General features: G+C 46.3%; 1 protein-coding gene across 3 annotated transcripts in view; it reads left to right on the plus strand.

Moving 5' to 3' along the window:
• Positions 1 to 8820: 8820 nt before the first annotated feature.
• Positions 8821 to 19172, plus strand: part of LOC147619861 (glutamate receptor 3.4-like) — a 33452-nt gene continuing 23100 nt past the window's right edge. For 2 of the 3 annotated variants that reach the window (XM_086825711.1, XM_086825713.1), the window contains exon 1: positions 9168 to 9718. In XM_086825711.1, the coding sequence (XP_086681837.1) occupies positions 9371 to 9718 (348 nt within the window). In that variant the 5' untranslated portion in view covers positions 9168 to 9370. Of the gene's footprint in view, positions 8956 to 9167; positions 9719 to 19172 lie in introns of those variants that run through there. The other variant, XM_086825712.1, reaches the window with a different exon arrangement.

The following is a 19172-nucleotide window of genomic DNA, read 5'->3' on the forward strand; positions in this document are numbered from 1 at the left end:
AGAGCTCTATGTTTTAATAATATGTTATAAATGTCGTATTTTTTATCCATGTGCTAGTTTTTTAAAAAGAAATTTGGGGGGAGGGGGGGGAAATGGGAGAAAGTTAAGTAGATGTGTCTCTCCCATTCTATCCTCTACCATTTTTATTTTCAAATTTCTTTGGCATACACGAGGCTATCCCGCAAGGCTATGGGTGTGGCTATGCATAAGGCTATGTGCAAAGCTATACTTGAGGCTAATTTTTCTATATCTAAAGTACCTAGCTAGGTAATATGGGTAGAATGAGACAGGTTGGGGCAAACTGCCTCAATCCGTCCCATTCTGCCCAATGTTTTTCCTCACAATGTCAGTATAAGTGTCAGTGCATCCGATACTTATACCGGGTAGAATGAGTTAGCAGGTTAGGGCAAACTGCCTCAATCTGTCCCATTCTATCCAATGTTTTTCCTCACAGTGTTGATATATTCGTCGGTGCATCCGATACTTATAGCAACACTTTGATAATAACTCGTTATAAGTGTTGGTAAAATCATTAGCATGCTTAAGGCTTATACCAATGCTTATACTGATAGTTCAGTACTGACAATGATACGGACACTTATACCAATGCCATAGGAAGTTTGGAAAAAAAACCAAGTCTAAATGTCAGTATATGTGATGGTATTAGGCTGATGTCTTGTAGTGTCTCTCATAACCACTCAACAAACTCAACACCAGGTCCAAACCTTTTGAAGCATACCTCATCACATTCCCATTGTGAGAGCTCATTCGTGCTTTTGCAAAAGCCACCATCAAGGAAGAAAAATCAAGTAACAACCTCATATTGATCAATTACCAAATTTTTTTACATGTGTTTAGTAATCAGCACCCCTAAAGAGGGTTTTATACTGAGTGGCCCATGTGGCTAGATTTGTGAGCTTACCTCTAAGTTTATCTTTGAGTGGTTGGATAAGCTCAGCCATTTGTAGCACGGCCCCTAGGTTTGGTAACGAAGTTGAGGGGCGAGGTGGAGTTTCGTGAAGGAGGCTTTGTTAGGGAAAAGGGGTGCCCGAATTGAGCTTTTAAGTGCCCATGGGTTGGGTGTGGGCAAGTCCGTAGGATTTTGTCGAGGAGAAGGGGACTTGTCTGCCCTTTGGTCGCCAAACCATAATTATCAATTGGATAGGTACTGGCTTGGTGGGTGTGGCTTGGGCAAATTGCTGAGGGGTATGCCTTGGGAGCCAAATGATGGAATTGCCATCACATAGAAGCCTTGGACTTCTAAGAGACATTTGGGCACCCAACGCTATCGAGTGATGAAGGTCCGTGGTTGTTGAGGCTTCTTGGTTTTTTTGTCGACGAGGCTTTGGGTGACGAGTGTTGCCTTCACAGTAGCCTTGTGCTCGATCAGGCGGTCGGAGATAGCCAACATTGAAGCTTTAGCTTAGGGTTGGTTTTTGTTGGCTTAGTTGGCTTCTTGCACTTGGGTGGTGGAGATGGCCATTTAGGAATCCATAGTTCTGTGTAATCATAGAAGCCCTGAGCGGCAAGAAGATACTTGGGCACCCACCATTGATTTTCATGATAAAGATATAAGGTCGGAGTGCTTGCGGTGTGGGTGGTCGAGGTTGTAGAGTTGAGGGACAATGTCAACGACAAGGCTTGATTATCATTGGTGGATAGTGTCGACAGTGGCTGATTGATCAGCTTTGGCGAGGCATGGGGTGTGGGCACATGGGAGATTGTCGGTGATGATGAGGATGGGGCGTAAGAGGGAAGGGTAGTCAGGGGCGAGGGTGTGTGTATGATTTCCTCTTTGGGACACAAGAGGATTGTAGCCTTTTGGCCGATTGCCATGATGGTGGCCATTTCTTCATGGCAATTGATTTGGTAGTAAGTGGCATCAGTCCACTCTTTTCCAATGATAATCTGGTCGTGGAGTGCTCCTGCATCTATGACATGAAATCTGCACTCCAACTAGTTATTTCCAGTAGAAATTTGAGGAATGAAATACCTAACACTCATTAGACGCATTTCGTGTGATATTTCAATGTAAGTGTTCTCTTTTGTTAGTGTGGGTTTTCCAAGAGTTTTCCATGCCTCCAAGAATATGAGATTGGTGTGGACCATGGGATATATGTGGGCTTGCCACCGTTGTAGACCATTCGGTATTCCAATCCATATTCTTGGTGGGTTTAGTTCTGGTGGTAGTTCAGGGGTAGTGGAAGACTTACCAATTATTGTGGGGGGGTGAGAATACCCTTTGTGGAAGCAATTGGTGGGGGCAGAGGATCAGATTTGAGGCACTCCCTGACCTAGACGATCATTGTTACCTGCCCAGGGAAGCTTGAGGGATAGTTGTGTTGTCAACTAGGTTGATTGTACTTGTAGCGTTCTGGACCCAGCTTCCTCCAAGGATGACTGCCTCCTTTATCTCACCTGTGGGAACCGCATAGAACTTACAAGCCAATGGGTTAGATACATTATGTACAGTTTATGTAAAGGACCCAAGGCTTTGTATGTGTCGTCCACCTGGCACAATTGAACTTTGGCGCATGGCAATTTTAAGAGATGGTTTGCCAAGAGAGACCCATGTTTCCCATGGTAAAAGATTGTGGCTAGTTGTGGGTGACAGCAAGGCATGTTTTCATTGCATATTTCTGCCAAAGGGGAAATCTATCCAGACCCTAAGGATGGTTGTTTCAAGTTGGGTAGCTATACTAACATTTAGGGTGTTAAGCAAGGCAATAGCTTTGTAGGATTCATGGAGGGTCTGGCCGTTTGGGAGCACGAATTATGTGCCAAGTTTGCGATCTGGGAGGATGTCAAGTGTAGCAAGGATTTTAAGCCAATCATGGTCGACTTCGTCACTATTGACAGCAGCGATCATGCAAGGCACCCGCGCATCATCAAGGGCTTGATAACAAGCATCGCAAACCAAGAGATCATTGCTCATGGCAGGGTCAAAAAATCTTCAGCAAAGGGAGCTTTGGCCATGGGATGTGAGTGCCAGGTATATAAATTGACCTTAAGCGTTTGAGAACCTTTGCGGAGGTAGACATGATGCGTGTCCCAGTCATGGATTAGTTGTGTTTGTCGCATGAATTGTGTGCCTAGGATGGCATCAGAGGTTGCATTTTGAAAGTCCATGACCACAAATATGAGGTTGAAGTTCAGGTCATAGACTGACCTTGAGGTCATGTGCTATGCCCAGAGTTCGTGCAGATTTCTTGTCCACGAGCTTTATGACCAGTGTGGTATGATCAATGGCCCCGGTTTTCCTAGCATATTCGTGTGAGGATGCTTATGCCAACACCTCCATCCAAGATGCCTTTGACCACACGGCCCTTATAGGCAATGGGTAAGGCTGCGTTTGTGTCATCACCTTCCAACGCATTCACACGAATTGTGGGTGCACCTTTGGGTTCTGGGTTGTGGTGATGGGGTAAGTTTGGATGATGGGGCTTAGATTCATCCGAGGAATCTGAGGTAGCTCCTTGTAGTTTTCTTTCCATCCAATCCCGAAGGTCATTCCATAAAGTTGGACTACCTTTTAACAAGGTTCCAATGGGCGTTTGGATTTGGGAGGAAAGGAAGGCTTAGAGGCTAGCCAAGTCACGTTGATGAGGAGCTTCTTGAGGGGCGGGGTCTTGATCATAGTGTGGACCAACATTAGTATATGGAAGTTAAATTTGGTCCTTTTTGACAGGGGTGGAGGTCGAGAATTGGTGGCCGTAGGAGGATAAAATGCCTCAGCAAATTTGGTGTGTAGACCTTGTGAGTTATTGTCAGACTCTGTGTCACAGTTCTCATCGCTCGAGCTGTTCAATGTGAACGTGGGATTTGGGCTTGGCCGTTTGTGAAATAGGCACTGGAGGATTAAAAGGTGCATGTGGGGAAAAACCTTTGTTTGTCGACATCATGTTGGTGGTGGCGAATGGATCTTCATCGGCCTTAAGCATAAGCGGTGGCTCCTACCTTACCTAGTGCAGCAGTTCAGGTGCAATGGGGGACGATGCACACTCAAGCAATGGGTCAAAGGTTATAAAAATAGGCGGTGGCTCTAGTTGAGCCTGGTATTGCTCTACCAATGCTTGGGCCTCATGAAGACATTTCTTCCCAAGAATGGCATTGGGATATGTGGCGAGCCATTTTTCTCGTTTGGTGAGTTTTTGGTGGGATACACGGGGGAGTGGCAGTTCGGCATGATCATCACTCCCGGAGGAGGAGGATGTAGTCTTTGTAGAGCCCGTGCAGTTGCTAACCCGATCTTCACCTTGGCCAACGTGCTTAGAGCGTTGTTTCTTTTGGGATGTGGCCTTCTTTATCTTGGCTTGCAAACGTGTGATGACATTCAATGGGATAGTTAAAATCTTCCCATGTTGAATGCTCAACACGTTGAGGAATGGCATGCCTTCAACTGTGGAGTGAGAAATTGATTTGGCAAAGGGCAATCTTTGAAGTAATGGTCAATTCCACAGCCATGACATTGTGGTGTCACTTGCATGCATTTCTTTTGAGGGCATTCAGCCACTCTATGGGGTCCATGGTAGAGGAAACACAGAATAGGTGGTTTCCCTGTTGGTGCACCTATAGTGTGCACAAGTGGTTTAGGGTCCATGTGAGGCACCGAGACAAAGGGAGATGAGGTGTTAGGGGTGCCTCAAGGATGGTAGAGTGCATGGGCTTCACAGGTTTAGCAATGGACTTGGTTGGGATATTTCCATGAGCAATAGGGCTTGCCTGGAGAGGCAATGGTTGGAATGGAAACATTGGTACAGGAGAAGTTTGTGGTGGCGCTTGGTGTGAGTAGTTAGTTTGGGGTGGTGCCACCAGTAAGGCTTGGGGCTCGGGAGGAGAGGAAGGTAATGTTACAAATGAGCTTTGGGTTGTCATTGGCGCAGTGGCTAATTTTATGGAGGAATAGCTTTCTCGCATGTTATCATCGAGAAAGATCACCCATTTGCAGGCCTGATCAAAGGTGGAGGGGTCCTTGACCAACATGGAGTCGTGTAGTCTTGGATTGTGCAACCCCAAGAGGAAACGATCCATTAAGTGCTTGTCACTCAACTTTTCCCTCTCTTCACAACGTGAATCAAGGTACTTGATGTGCGCGATGTAGTCGCATAATGTTTCCTCGGGTTTTTGTTCCAATTGGAACAATTGGATGATGGGGCTCCATTTGGGCCCGTAGGGTGCAAGCCAAGGATGAAGGCCTCTCATTGCTTTGAAAGTGTTTGTGCCAAGGGTCCAAGGATTGAAACCATTGTGCACCTTGCCTTCAAGAATGAGTCCAAGGAGATGGACTTTGGTTACATCGTTGAAAATTTCAAATGCCTGACAGATTTGGTTAAAGACGTCAATGTGGAATACGGGGTCTCCAACTCCATGAAATTTCGACAGAAGTTTGAAATTTTTTGCCCACATAGGTTTTGTATGTGATGTTTGTGGGTGCAAGTGTTGTGACACTTCCCTTCCTTCTGTGCTAAGCTCAGAATGTCAAGTTGTGGTGCAAGGGGAGGTGGTGGTGGGGAATAGATCCGTGTGGTGGATAAAGAAGAAGTATGTGAGTATGCTTGGGGAATCTATCCACGTTGGGGAATCTACCCATTAGATGAGGGCTCTTCAAAAATCATTTCGCCCTCCCAGCCAAACATGTGTGGCATGGCGACCACATGTGAATCTATCCACGTTGGGGAATCTACCCATTAGATGAGGGCTCTTCAAAAATCATTTCGCCCTCCCAGCCAAACATGTGTGGCATGGCGACCACATGTGAATGTTCAATAGGGGCCAGGGTGCTGCCCGAATGGAGCCATTGAGGGCATGCAACCATGACCAAAAGGGTGTCCATGGTGTGCGGGGAAGCTTAGAAAAGCTTTAGCAGTACACGTGTGGGCCCGAACAGGAGTTTTAGCTCACTTTTGCCTTGTGCATGAACGCACCCTTAACAGTACACGTGTGGGCCCGAATAGGAGTTTTAGCTCACTTTTGCCTTGTGCGTGAACGCACCCTTAAAGTTAAAAGTGATCTTTTGAGGCCTTTTATGCGTGTAAAAATGACCCTAGTGAGTCAGGAAGGCAACTCAACAGCACCCCTAAAGACTTGAAACTTTTAAAAAATTTGATTTTTTAAAAAAAAAACGGGAATGATACGTTTGTATGCTTAGGTTGGTACGACCATACGCTTAGGATGGTACGCCCGTGGCAAATTTTTTTTGGTAAATTTTTTTAAAGTTTTTTTGGGAATGGTATGGCCGTACACTTAGAAGCGTATGCCCGTGGGCAAAGGTTGGTACGGCGATCGTGGCAAAGAATGGTATGGATGTACGCTTAGAAGTGTACACCCATGGCAAAGGTTGGTGCGGCCGTTGGCAAAGGATGGTACGATCATGGCAAAAAAATATTTTTTTTAAATTTAGGGTTTGTTTTCGGAGAGTGGTACGTCCGTATGCTTAGAAACCCTACCCTGATGTGTCGTGGAAGTTGCCTATCCATCAAGCTCGAGCTAGGCTCAAGAGGTCCACCGTAGCCACTCATCATCGTCGTCCTCCCGCACTTATTGTCACACTGAGATGGTTGATTTAATCGAACGGGTGATGCCACCTCTCTCGTGAGGATCGTGTGGGATCTCCACAAAAGACGATCGCGTTGGTAGCCCTAACTAAAGCAAGAGGGAGAGAGGAAGCAAGCCCTAACTAAAGCAAGAGGGAGAGAGGAAGCAAGCCCTAAGCACACCACACATGCTAGAGGGAGAGAGGAAGCAAGAGGGAATAAGTGATTAGCACTAATCACTAATCACTAATCACTAGAGGGAGAGAGGAAGCAAGCCCTAGGCACACCACACATGCTAGAGGGAGAGAGGAAGCAAGAGGGAACAAAGTGATTAGCACTAATCACTCTCAAACCCTAACACTAAGCACACCACACATGCTAGATTAGAGTTGCAAGAGAGAGGGAGAGAGAGAACACTCCACTTCTATTGCAAAAATGGGAGTGAGTTACAAAAAAGAGAAATTGGCTTTTATAGTTTCAAGCCTTTTCCCACTAGGCCGCCCGAGAGTAAATGACCTGGGACGCCCAAAACATAGTTACAAGGCGTTTCTCTATGGATTGGCCAACTGACCAAGATTCTCTTGTTTGTCCTTTGAAGCTCAATACTTGGGAGCGTCTTTAGGGAATTTTCTCTCATCAAATGACGGGATCTACAATATATAGTGTCGGCGCTCCCATTACATAAGTGCACGGACATAGTTGTCATAGGACTGTGTTAATCAATATGTGGTTAACATGGGTATTGGAGATCACGACACTTTGGCTTTTCAAAATAAATTGGTTTGTGTTTTCTTTAAAAATTTGGTATTTAGTAATCCTTTTCCAAGTGGTTGCATTATGTGTAAATCAATATGTAAACTAATAATATATTTCCCTTAATGAGAAGCTTTAACAATATTTTACATCGGATGTTGGAAAATGTTTCACTTTAATATACCAAAGTACAGTTCTCATTAAGGGCAACATTTTCCAACATTTTGATATTCTTGGAATATACTCAATAGTTCTCATCAAGGGTACCATTTTCCAACATTTTGATATTATTGGAAAATGTTTCACTTTAATATAGCAAGTAGTTCTCATTGAAGGTAGAGGGAACACAAGGAGGGATGTGTAGAAGTTGTGTGATAGTAAGACTTCATATACTCTCCCCATTAGTGCATCTTTGCTTTGATATTAGTTGTGATTAGTGGGGCACATAACAAGGTTCGTTGATTGGACAGATAAAAAAACTTTCCATTTTGTACTTCATGTTGATATGCACCATCTTTAAGACCATTTTTTAGTATGATACTTAAACTCTCCTCATATATTCTCCAATCTTACTTAAACTTGTTAATATTTGTTGGTAGTACCCTAAGAGATACAAAAGAGTTTCCTTGTTTCCCTCAATACAGCTTGCACTTCTACTTACAATCTTGATATCTCAATTCCATAATCTTTGCTGATTTGTGCATCGGTGAATTTCTTTATAGGATTCTATTCTTTCCATAATTTCTCAAATAAGACTTTTTCTTGAGAAGTGCCTCAAAGAGTCGACATGCTCAGCTATGTGTTTTTGGATGTAAACTTGGCATTCACACAAACTATAAAACCCTCTTTCACAACCATTGCACCTAAAACTTACTGGGTTGATTTGAAGAATTGTGTTAACTTGATAGAGCGCTTGAAGAGTTTGATGGGTTGATTTGAAGAATTGTGTTAACTTGATAGGGCACTTGAAGAGTTCGATGGGTTGATTTGAAGAATTGTGTTAACTTGTTACAACACTTTGCCTTGCCTTAACTTGTTAATTGTGCTAACTTGTTTTAGAGCACTTGCCTTGCCTTCACTTGTTATGTCATTGGGATCTCCAAAACGTGTTGCTCAATTTTGCAACCCTTGGATGTTGGGCCACCATCAATACCATGAGAGGCCTTTGAGCTTTAAGGAAGCTTTGCCCTCACCTCATGCACAAAATGGTATATAAGGGAAGATCAATGCCTGTCTAATCTTCTTTCTCATTTGGCAAATGAAAACTTCCTCATTCTCATTCAGTCTATCACAATATCTTTCATAATAATGAGAAACACAAGAAGGAACACGTGTAATAGAACGTGGATGAATGGCAACAATCATGTGTGTGGCCAAAGGCTAGCTTGTTCACCTTATGGCTTGGGGTTGCCGTGCGATAGGGAAAGAAACGGAAGAGACAACAGTCTTTAGCAATGATGGGCAATGCTTTGTTTCCCACAAACCCAATGTGGAAAAACATGGGCCTTTTGGCTTGATCCAACGACGAGTGACCCTTGCGCATGTAAACCCCCTCCCTAATTTCTAAGGCAAGGCCAAAAGCCCCGCAGTGTGTCGTACGGCCTGTACTGAGAGATGGGGCAAAAAGAAAGCTTGACCGGGTTTGGATGATGTCAACAAGAGAAGGAGCCTGGAAGCAGGCCTTAAATTTGATGCCTAATGTAAGGCTTCATGGAAAAAAAAATGAAGCTTTGGAGTCCACAAATGGGCTTCAAATTGCAACCTTATACAAAATTTTGGGATTCATAATCTCTCTCTCTCTCTCTCTCTATATATATATATACTATATAGTATATATATTATAATTTATATACTATATTTTTTGAAGCCTTGGTGATTTAGGAGGGCTTCAATTTGAAGCCTTGCATGAAAAATTGGGCTTCATGGTTGAAGCCTTTAGAATATTGTAGGGCTTCATTTGAAGCCCTGCACAGCCATTGAAGCCCAAAACGGGCTTCAAATTTAAGCACTGCCTGGAAGGCTCTCTTCACTCTACAACAGCGTCTTCGAATTCTCATCTCTCTTCTGCTCTTGATGATCCCTCCATGGCGCCCAAAGCCATCTGCACCAACAATGTCCCTTTTCCCTTCCTCTTCCTCCTTCTTCTCCTCTTTCTCGCCCAGCTTGCCTTCACCATCCAATCAAGCGCAGATGACACAGGAGCTTCCAATCCTTTCCAGGTTCTGGTCCCACACAAACCCTGCTTTACAGAGTTTGTGGATTGCTCTGACCCCACCGACATCAAAGGCTTCTCCATCGACGTGTTCAAAAACGCTTTCTCCATCCTCATCCCCAAACCTTCCTGGACCGAAGTCAACTACACCTGCTTCACCATTAGCACCAACGACACGAACAGTACTTACGATGACATGATACGTGTATTGTCCAATGAGGTATAGTGAACATTCTCCCTTGATGGTATATGGGCTGTCTACTCTCCTTATATTTGTATACAGGCATGCATCCTAGTGTCCGCAATAAGCACGTTGTCCAATGAGCCAACTTTAAAAACCTGCTTCCCTTTCGACTCTCTTCTCTGAGAACAGCCGTTCACACAACCTTCTCCCCACCCCCATTCCATATATCACAAACTCTCTGTTATGTGAGGATAAGTCCCTTTCACTTAACTCCTTCACAAACCCACACACACTTAGATCCTTTAATATGACTCTCTACGTGAACACCCTCTCTCTTCTAAGTGATCCCGCACTCAACCTTCTATGTCAACACACACGGTTCAACGGCCACAACCGTTGCTATGAAGTAGAAGAGGTTCCTTATTAAGAAGAAGTGCACATGACAAGGCAAGATCCTTTTAAGTTGGTTTCTCTTATTATTCACAATGAGATAATTACAAAATGAGACTTCCCTTTGTTCTTTGGCAATCTGTCGTCAAGCGCCCGCTTGCCACTGTCTCGTTCCTTTGAGGACCACCATGTCTTTACCTCCAACCTACTTGATCCGTCGGCCTTGTTGACTATGAAAGAAAGAGCAAACACAGGTTGTAAGCCCAAAGCACAAACTGTAGAAGGCTGGGAACAGTTGATTATTGCTGAAAATGAGCACGAGGGAAGCCCGTAGGTGCTTACACGCATAAGAGAGGGTCCAATCCTCCACGACCATCTACAAGGGCCAGTCGGCCAGCATACATGAGTCGGCCAGGACCGTACATAAGTTGGGTACAGTTGGCCAGAGGAAAAGCGCCTGCCAGCTCACGATTGCCTCCCCAAGCCATAGATAAATGGAAAAAAATATGGGAAAAAATACGGGGAGTGAGGAAAAATGAGAAAAGCACCTACAAGGGCGGGCACACCCACAACAGAGGCCCTGGTGTCTCAGTAAAGATAGGAGATGACTTCTAACACCCCCTCTCCGCTCTTGGCTGTGAAACCAACCCCAAGGAGCTGGAGTGCCGCTTGAGCATAGCCTAAGGTAGAGACTTCGTGAAGAGGTCCGCCGCATTGTCCTCCGTCGAACAATAAAGTAGCAAGATGTCACCAGCCAAGATCTTCTCACGTACAAAGTGATACTGTATCTCTATGTGCTTGGTCCGGGCATGGAAGAGCGGGTTCCGAGCAATAGCTATACAACTCTGGTTATCACACTGGATGACTGTGGGCTCCTTCTGTGGAAACCCAATCTCGCCTAGCAGCCTCTGCAGCCACACAACCTCGCAACAAGCAGAACCACAAGCAGCTCGGTACTCTGCCTCTGTCGAAGATAGGGCAATAGTTGGCTGCCTCTTACTGCTCCAAGAAACCGCTCCTGAGCCGAGGGTAAAACTATAAATTGAAGTAGATCTCCTCGTGTCTGGATCTCCTCCCCAATCTGAGTCACTCAAACCTTGGAGTCTGACTCCATCCCCTCCTGTGTAGAAGAGTCCTAGATCCTTCGTACTCTGCAGATACCGCAAGATCCGCAATCCTGCGTCCCAATGAGACTTTAATGGCGTCTGGATAAAAGGGCTCAACAGCCCCACGGAGAAGCTCAAGTCCAATCTGGTGTTTAGCAACCAGATCGATGAACCAACTAGCTTCCGATACTACGAGGCATCAACTGGCTCACAAGGATCATTAACAGTTAACTTTGTATTTGGGTCCATCAGCGAAGTAATAGGCTTGCAGTTCTCTATCCCAAAGGCCTGAAGCAACTCATGAACATACCGCTGCTAAGAGACGAAAAACTCCCTCTGGGTCTTCCAGATCTCCAATCCCAAAAAGAAGTGGAGTAAGCCTAGGTTGGTCATCTCAAACTCCTTTGACAAGGCAGCCTTCGTTACGCCAATGTGCTCCACATGACCGCCGGTGAGAATGAGATCATCCACATAAAGGATGATAATCGTAACCATGCCGCGTTCCTGAAAGAGATATAGGTTGGGATCTGCAACCGATCTCTGAAAACCAGTTCGAACAAAGAAGGAATCAATCTTCTGATTCCAAGCCCTGGGAGCCTGTTTAAGACCATACAAGGCCTTACGTAACCTGTAAACCATCCCTTCTGATCCTGGAACGACAAAGCCTGGAGGTTGCTCAACATATACCTCCTCCTGTAGGTCACCATTAAGGAACGCAGATTTTACATCCATTTGATACATAGGCCACCTTTGAGAAGAAGCAAGGGCAAGAACGGTCCGAATTGTGGTCATCCTTGCTGTCGGTGCAAAGGTATCCTCGTAGTCGATGCCTGGCCGTTGAGCATAACCCTTAGCCACAAGCCTGGCTTTGTGTTTGTCTGCATATTTGGTCTTAAAGACCCATTTGACACCAATGACTGACCGTTTCGATGCCCTCGGTACCAACTCCCATGTGCTGTTCTTCTCGATGGCATCAAGTTCCACCTGCATGGCTTTCCTCCAAGTGTCCTGTGAAAGGGCTTCCTGGATGGAAGTGGGCTCCTTGTCCGGCATGATACGAGACATCCAAGCATAGTTTACCTGAAGAAGCTTCGCTGAATGACTTTTGTCTCGGACTTTGTGCGATCTTCGAGGGCTGTCCTCTGTGGTCCATTTGGAGGGAAGCTTCGTGACACCTGACTCCCGAAGGGTGTCTATCAACCACTTGGGTACTCGAACAGACTCCGGAGCCTCTTGCAGCTGTGGGGACTCTACTCCAGCTGCGGGCTCAACCTCCTCTGTACTGACTGTGGTTGTCCAGCTGGAACAATGGACTGGGAATCATCATCAAACTTCTCTGGGTCTCCAAGAAGTGGTGGCTCCTCGACAGTGGATACTGGAACATGCTCATCAAAAACCACATCTCGGCTGACAATAATCTCATTCCTCTCTGGATCATACAATCTGTATTCCTTGGAAAGAGAATTATACCCCACAAAAATAAGCTTACGGGACTTGGAGTCAAGCTTCCCCCTCTGCTGCTTCGGAATATGTACATACGCATCGCTTCCAAACACACAGAAGTGGGCGACATCAGGTTTCCTGCCAAAGTATGCCTCAAAAGGAGTCATGTGAGGTACTGAAGTCGTTGGAGACCGGTTGAGGGTATGGACAGTTGTCGCCACAGCCTCTCCCCAAAGTGGACGAGGACGATCACGATGCTCCAGCATCGTCCTCGCCATCTCCACCACAGTCCTGTTTTTGCGTTCGACAACTCCATTCTTGGAAGGCGATCTTGTATTGGCCTGTTCCCACTTGATGCCATGATTTGCACAAAATCTGACGAAAGCATTTGAAGAGAATTCACCTCCTTTGTCAGCCCTGAGAGTCTTTACCTGCAATCCAGACTCTCTCCACCATCAGATGCCAATCCTTGAACCATGCGAAAGCTTGGTCCTTCTGTGAAAGAAAATAGACCCATGTGAATCTGGAACAGTCATCAACAAGCAGCATGAAATATAGAGAACCTCCCAATGATTGTGTTTGCCGAGGTCCACACAAGTCAGTGTGAATTAACTCCAATGGTTTTGAAGCCCGCTTGGAAGTGTCACGTGCATCTTGCACTTGGATGCCACGTAGACATTTCTGTACAGAAGGTGCAGGACTTGGGATGGTGAACTGGTCCCATGTGAGCCCAGTCCGGGACGAGTCAGCCAGGGATCCATCTCAGTTGTCCGAGGTCAGGTGTGCATTGTCCTACACAGGAGTCTAAGGTCAGGTGTGCACTGTCCTGCACATGAAACAGTGCCAGTCCGCACTGTGAGTCTCCCTTTAGAATGATGTCAGTGATTTTGTGTATCGGGTATGGTACCGGATGCCAGATCACTGAGTAGTTAGTGTTTAGGACTAGGGGCCAGCCCATAGGGCTACCCCGGATCTTAGTGTGGGCATGGGAACGGTGTGGAACCACCCCCATGAGGGGCAAGAAGGCCCAGGCTGAACCCACCAGCCATGGAGGGGTTGTAGGACAGCCCTAGGGCAAGAATAAGGCAAATTCCAAGAGTTTACAGCCTTTACATGGCTGTAGGGCAAGTATGGGGCAACCCATACAAGCTGCCCAGCCCTTGGGATGTGTGCAAAAGCTGTGCCCAGCACTTTGGAAGTAGGTGCATCACCTCCCAGCCAGTTAGGAATAAAACGCAGCATTTTCTAGATTTAATTCAGCATTTATTGCTGTATTTTAGGCAGTCGTGGGACATTTAAGGCTGGCCGCCTGGATTTATACTGGCCGATTGCTCATGTTGAGAAGTATAAATAGCCTAGCCCACAATCCCATTCATTCATCTCATTATTCACCAAGAGCTCAAGCAAATCAAGGGCTAGACAAGCCAAGGGAGTTGCCAAGCAAAGGGGTGGAGAACTGAAGGTCAAGGGCAGGGATTTTCCAGCCAAGAAAGGTCAAGAATTCTGTATTTTCTTTTCAGGTTCACATCATTCTAATAAAGCAAATACACCATCCGTGGTGGGGGGACCTACAGTGGGTAATTGGGACCCAATACTATGTCCTCTCTCTCTCTCTCTCTCTCTCTCTCTCTCTCTCTATTTTCTGCACATCTCCTTTCAGTTTGTGCGTTAATTTCCGTCACGAAAAGAGTGCTGAATTCTGAGTATTGAAGTTACCGATTCTTCTCCGAAGCTTCTGCATGTTACAGTGGTATCAGAGCCTCAAGTACAAAGATTCAGCAAAGAAACCAGAATTTTTTCTCGCTCGTGTGGTTGGTTTTTAGATGCCGGTGGACTACCCCTTTCGGAGTGACTCCTGTCCCTCGAAGGACGGTTGGTTTTCAGCCTCCGGAAGCCTCTGGACATCTCCCATACAGATAGTGGATGGTCAGATTGCGTTCCGGAAAGGAAGTGCATTTTCTTGCTATGGCGAGCTTTGACGACGAGAGAGATCAAGAACCATGTGACCAGAGTGCACCAGGCAGCCCAGCTAGGACACCAGGCTTGAGTGTCACAGACATGTTCCAGTAGATGATGCGAGCAATCGCGGAACAGACAGCCAAGTTGGATGAGCAGAAGGCGCAGATCTTGGCTTTGGAAGAGCGTACCGGTTCTCTAGCATCGCGTTTTCCATCTCCTCCTCCCTCTCCTTCCGTATCCCAGATGCCAGATCCTCGACACAAGGATCCTCTCGCGGGGTCACAGCCGCCGCAGCCAAGCTCTTTGCTTGAGTTGCAGATTCGTGCATTGGAGATCCGACAACGAGAAGACGAAGCCATGCGACGCGTGGAACACGAGCGTTACCTCAAAGCATTGGACACCAGATTGACACCGGCGGCGCCCTCGAATCATTTTCCTGAGAAAATGAACTTTAGTAAGTATAATGGTAACTCGATCCCACAACTCTTTATTCATGGTTACATCAATTTGAAGCTTACTTTGCCACAGTTAGGAAAACAGATACTGACAAAGTGATCTTAGCCAGTTGGTACTTGGAAGGTGAGGCCATTCCTTGGTGGACTCAGTGGGCTCATGCCCACACCCGATTAGGTATGGCAGCTTATGTGTGGGACGAGTTTGTTCGTGACCTTAAGCAGCTGTTTCTACCGCCCCACTATCTTGAGCGACTCGAAGACGAGTTCAGGGGAGCGCGTTTTGACGCGCAACCAGTCCTTCAGTTTGCCAATAGAATTTCGACTTTATATTTGCAATTAGGCTTATCTGATACGGATAAGAAAGGGCAGTTTTTGTATGGCTTGGACACGCAAATCGAATGGGAGGTGCGTATGTAGGCCAGCCACCTTTGAAGACGCACTCTCGCTTGCGCAGAGTGCAGAAATGAAACATAATGGTGGCAAGCCCAAGACTTCCCAGCTGGCTTCTCCTAGGGCTACCGCCTCGGGGGGCAAAAGCCAGAACCAGACGGGGTCTTCCCCAAGACAGAGCCTGGGAGCCTTTGGCTCCAAGAACTTGAACAATGCGTCTAAGCTTACTCCAGACCAGAGAGCGGAGGCAGGCAAGGTAGGTGGCAAGTTAAGTGCTGAGGAACTTTCTCAGTACAAGGAGGGTAGATGTTTCTTTTGTCATACAAAAGGACATACTTCTCGGGATTGTCCGAAGAAGCCTCCAAAGCCCGCCGCCGCCGCCGCCGCCTCCACCGCTTCTGTGGTGAGCTCAGCTCCCACACAGACCCCAGCGGCTACCCCTAGTTCTTCAAACCCCGGTGCTTCAGTTGGAGCAATTATTAGCCAGGAGCTCGAAGATAAGCAGAAGGGCGCCCATGACTAGGAGTATGAGCGCAACAAATTGCTCAAGTCCTTTGGCTACATAGGTGGCCAGAGAGTCGTTGTCTTGTTTGATAGCGGCAGCATGGAGGATTTGGTCACGGAACAGGCCGCTAGGCGTGCCCGTTTCGATCTGACTTCGGTGGACAAACAGGTTGAGGGTTTTAGCACAAGCATGACAACGAGCGTCAAGTATGAAGCTCTAGGTGCTAAGTTAGTTATTCAGGGCATAGAGTTTGTGCGTGATTTTATGATTGCCCCTCTTGTAGGAGCAGACATAATTTTGGATATTCAGTGGTTTCACAAGTTTTTTCTTGATGTCAAGTGGGACAAGCACACGTTCCAGATCAATCGGAATGTGTCAAACGCCCCGGTGACCATTAAGTGTGAGCCAGGAATTCTGAATTTTCCGCTCATAAGCCACTTGCAGGCTAAGCGAGCAATTGGGAAAGGCGCACAATGTGCGATGATTTACATCCAGACAGCCCAGACGGTGGCCAATGCTTCCGAGAAGTACTCGGTTCTCCATGAAAAGTTCCAGAAGATTTTTCTTCGGGATAGCCTCCCTCCCCAGCTCCCTCTGTCCAGACCGGAGGACCACAAAATTGACCTCCTCCCAGGCTTCTTGTAGAACAACCAACCGTTCTGTACTGAATAGTGGCCAGGCTCAGAAGTGAGGGCCAAACTATACTGAGTACCAAACTCAGGGGAGTCGACATATTGGTCTTTCATACTATCCAAGTCCTTCCCCGTGATTTCGAGAATGGTAGCTTCTTGGACTGCTTGGATGCTGGACTTTCGACTGAGAGCATCTGCTACTGGGTTATGCTTACCAGGGATGTATTCAATCATACCTCCAAACTGTTGGAAGATTTGACTCCACCTAGCCTGTTGATCACTCCACTGGGCACTTGGCATAGTCTGAAGCCACTTAAGTGCTTGGTGGTCTGTTTTCAATGTGAAAGCCTGTCCATAAAGAAAAGGCTTTCAATGTTTGAGCGCTGTGATCACACCCAAAAGCTCTTTGTCATATACCGAATAATTCTTTTTGGCGACATCCAACTTTCTGCTGTAATATGCCACGGGTCTATTGTCCTGCTGGAGGATTGCACCTATGGCTACATTGCTGGCATCGGTGATGACCTCGAAAGGTTCGTCCCATGATGCTAACTTTAATACAGGTGCTTCTGAGGCAGCTTTCTGGAGTGCACGGAATGCATCAAGTGCCTTACCTGTAACTGATACTTTCTGCTTGCAAGTCTTCACCCCCTTGAGCAAGTCGGTAAGAGGTGCTGCAAGGTTGGAAAAATGATGGACATGTGTGCTATAGGCCTGACAAAGACCTACGAATGAACGGATTTCTTGGGTGGTCTTAGGAATGTCCCAATCTAAGATCTCCTGAACCTTTGAAGGGTCCAGTCTAATCCCATCGGAACCGATGATGTAGCCCAAATACTGAACTTCTTTAACACCAAAGATAGACTTTTTGGCGTTTATGTAGAGCTGATTATCTCGCAAAAGTTGTAAGACTTTCTCCACATCTTTCTCATGCTGCTCCGCAGTGGCTGAGAAGACTAGTATGTCATCAAGGAATATGAAAACACACTTCCCAATGTGGACTGCGAAAATCCTAGACATCATCTTATTGAACGTTGCTGGTGCATTTGTAAGCCCAAAAGGCATGACTACGAACTCGTAGTGACCACGCTCTGTCCTGAAAGCTGTTTTTGGAATGTCAGCTTCAAAAATGCGGACTTGATGGTAACCACTCTTGAGGTTGATCTTAGTGAAAAACTTAGCATCGTCTAAACGCTCCAAAATGTACTCTATCTTGGGCATAGGAAACTTATTCTTGATAATGAGTTTGTTTAATGCCCTGTAGTCTACACAAAGGAGGAGAGCTGCTGATACCTCAAGTGTATGGCCTCCTTTTCCCGTTGGTGTTCGAGTAACATACGTTCTCGATCAAGGTCACGTTGTTGTTCGCGAGCGGCGAGGTCAGCCTGACGCCAGTCTTCGTCGATCCTGCGTTGGGCTTCCTCATAGTCCCGTCTTTCTTCTTTTTCTCTTTTCCTTCGGGCCTCGTCCTCTCTCCTTTGTTGTTCCATCTGAAAGAAGAGGGAGATGTAGTCGGGTGCTGCTGGAGGTGTAGAAGGACGTGCTGCTGCTGCCTCCAAGAGTTGGAGACGCTCCATGAGCAGCTGGTTCTGAGCTCTAAGAAGAGCTATGGTGTCTGCTGTAGGCGGAAGAACGAGGTCTCCTTCGGGGGAGACGTCTTCCGGTTGATGAGTACTCTCTCTTGTAGACATGATGCTGAAGTCGGTGGTCGTGCCGGAACGCAATCTAACCATCCAAGGATGCCCCCACGCTAGGATACGGTGTGTGTGGACAATGTGAATCTGATACCAATGTGATATGCAGCGGAAGTCTTTGTATTGGAAGATCCTGTCACACAAATGCTCACACCGTCTTCTGTATCCTGAGTTTCGTGAGTTTAGCAATCCATTTCAATACTTCAAACTTTAAAGAGATGAGAGAGAGAGAGATGAGAACTGTACACCAGATTGGGTCCCAAATTACCCACTGAAGGGCCCCCTATCCCGATAACGAGATAGTATTTGCTTTATTTCTTTAGAGGGCTGGAAACTGCTGTGGACAGAAACGCTAGCCTGTAGAGATGCTGTGGACTGAAACGCATGAGGAAACAGAGGCTGTAGGCGGCTGCTGTACGGCTGGAACAGAAACGCAGGACTGCTGTACGGCTGGAACAGAAACGCAGGACGGCTGTACGGCTGGGCAAAAACGCAGAGAAGCTGTACTGTTTGCTGGCGTTGAACTGAGTTGATTTGGATGCTGAATCTGGGCCTGAACTGATGCTGAATCAGGGCTGAATGATGCTGAAGGCAGGCGCCTAGGGCTGACTGAAGCTATGGTTTCTCAAGGGGCTGGAGAAGCAAGCTTATGGGCTCTAGGGCTGGATTAGTCTAGGGCTGAAAGCAAGGGTGCTCCTAGGGCTGAGGAGGAGAGCTCTTAGCACAATGAAGACTGAATGAGAAAATAGGCTCTAGGCAAGCCTATTTATACTAACTGGAGGTTGGTCATTTAATAAAGTTTATATTTATAAATGCCCAATAATGCAAATAATGCTAAATAAATACTAATAAATATGGAAAAAATACCAGATAAATCCCAGTAAATTCCCTAAGGCTTCGGGGATTATTCTAAATG

Source organism: Cibotium barometz, chromosome 32, assembly GCF_041138505.1.
Source record: "Cibotium barometz isolate CiBa-2024 chromosome 32, ASM4113850v1, whole genome shotgun sequence".
In the NCBI taxonomy this organism is placed as follows: Eukaryota; Viridiplantae; Streptophyta; class Polypodiopsida; order Cyatheales; family Cibotiaceae; genus Cibotium; species Cibotium barometz.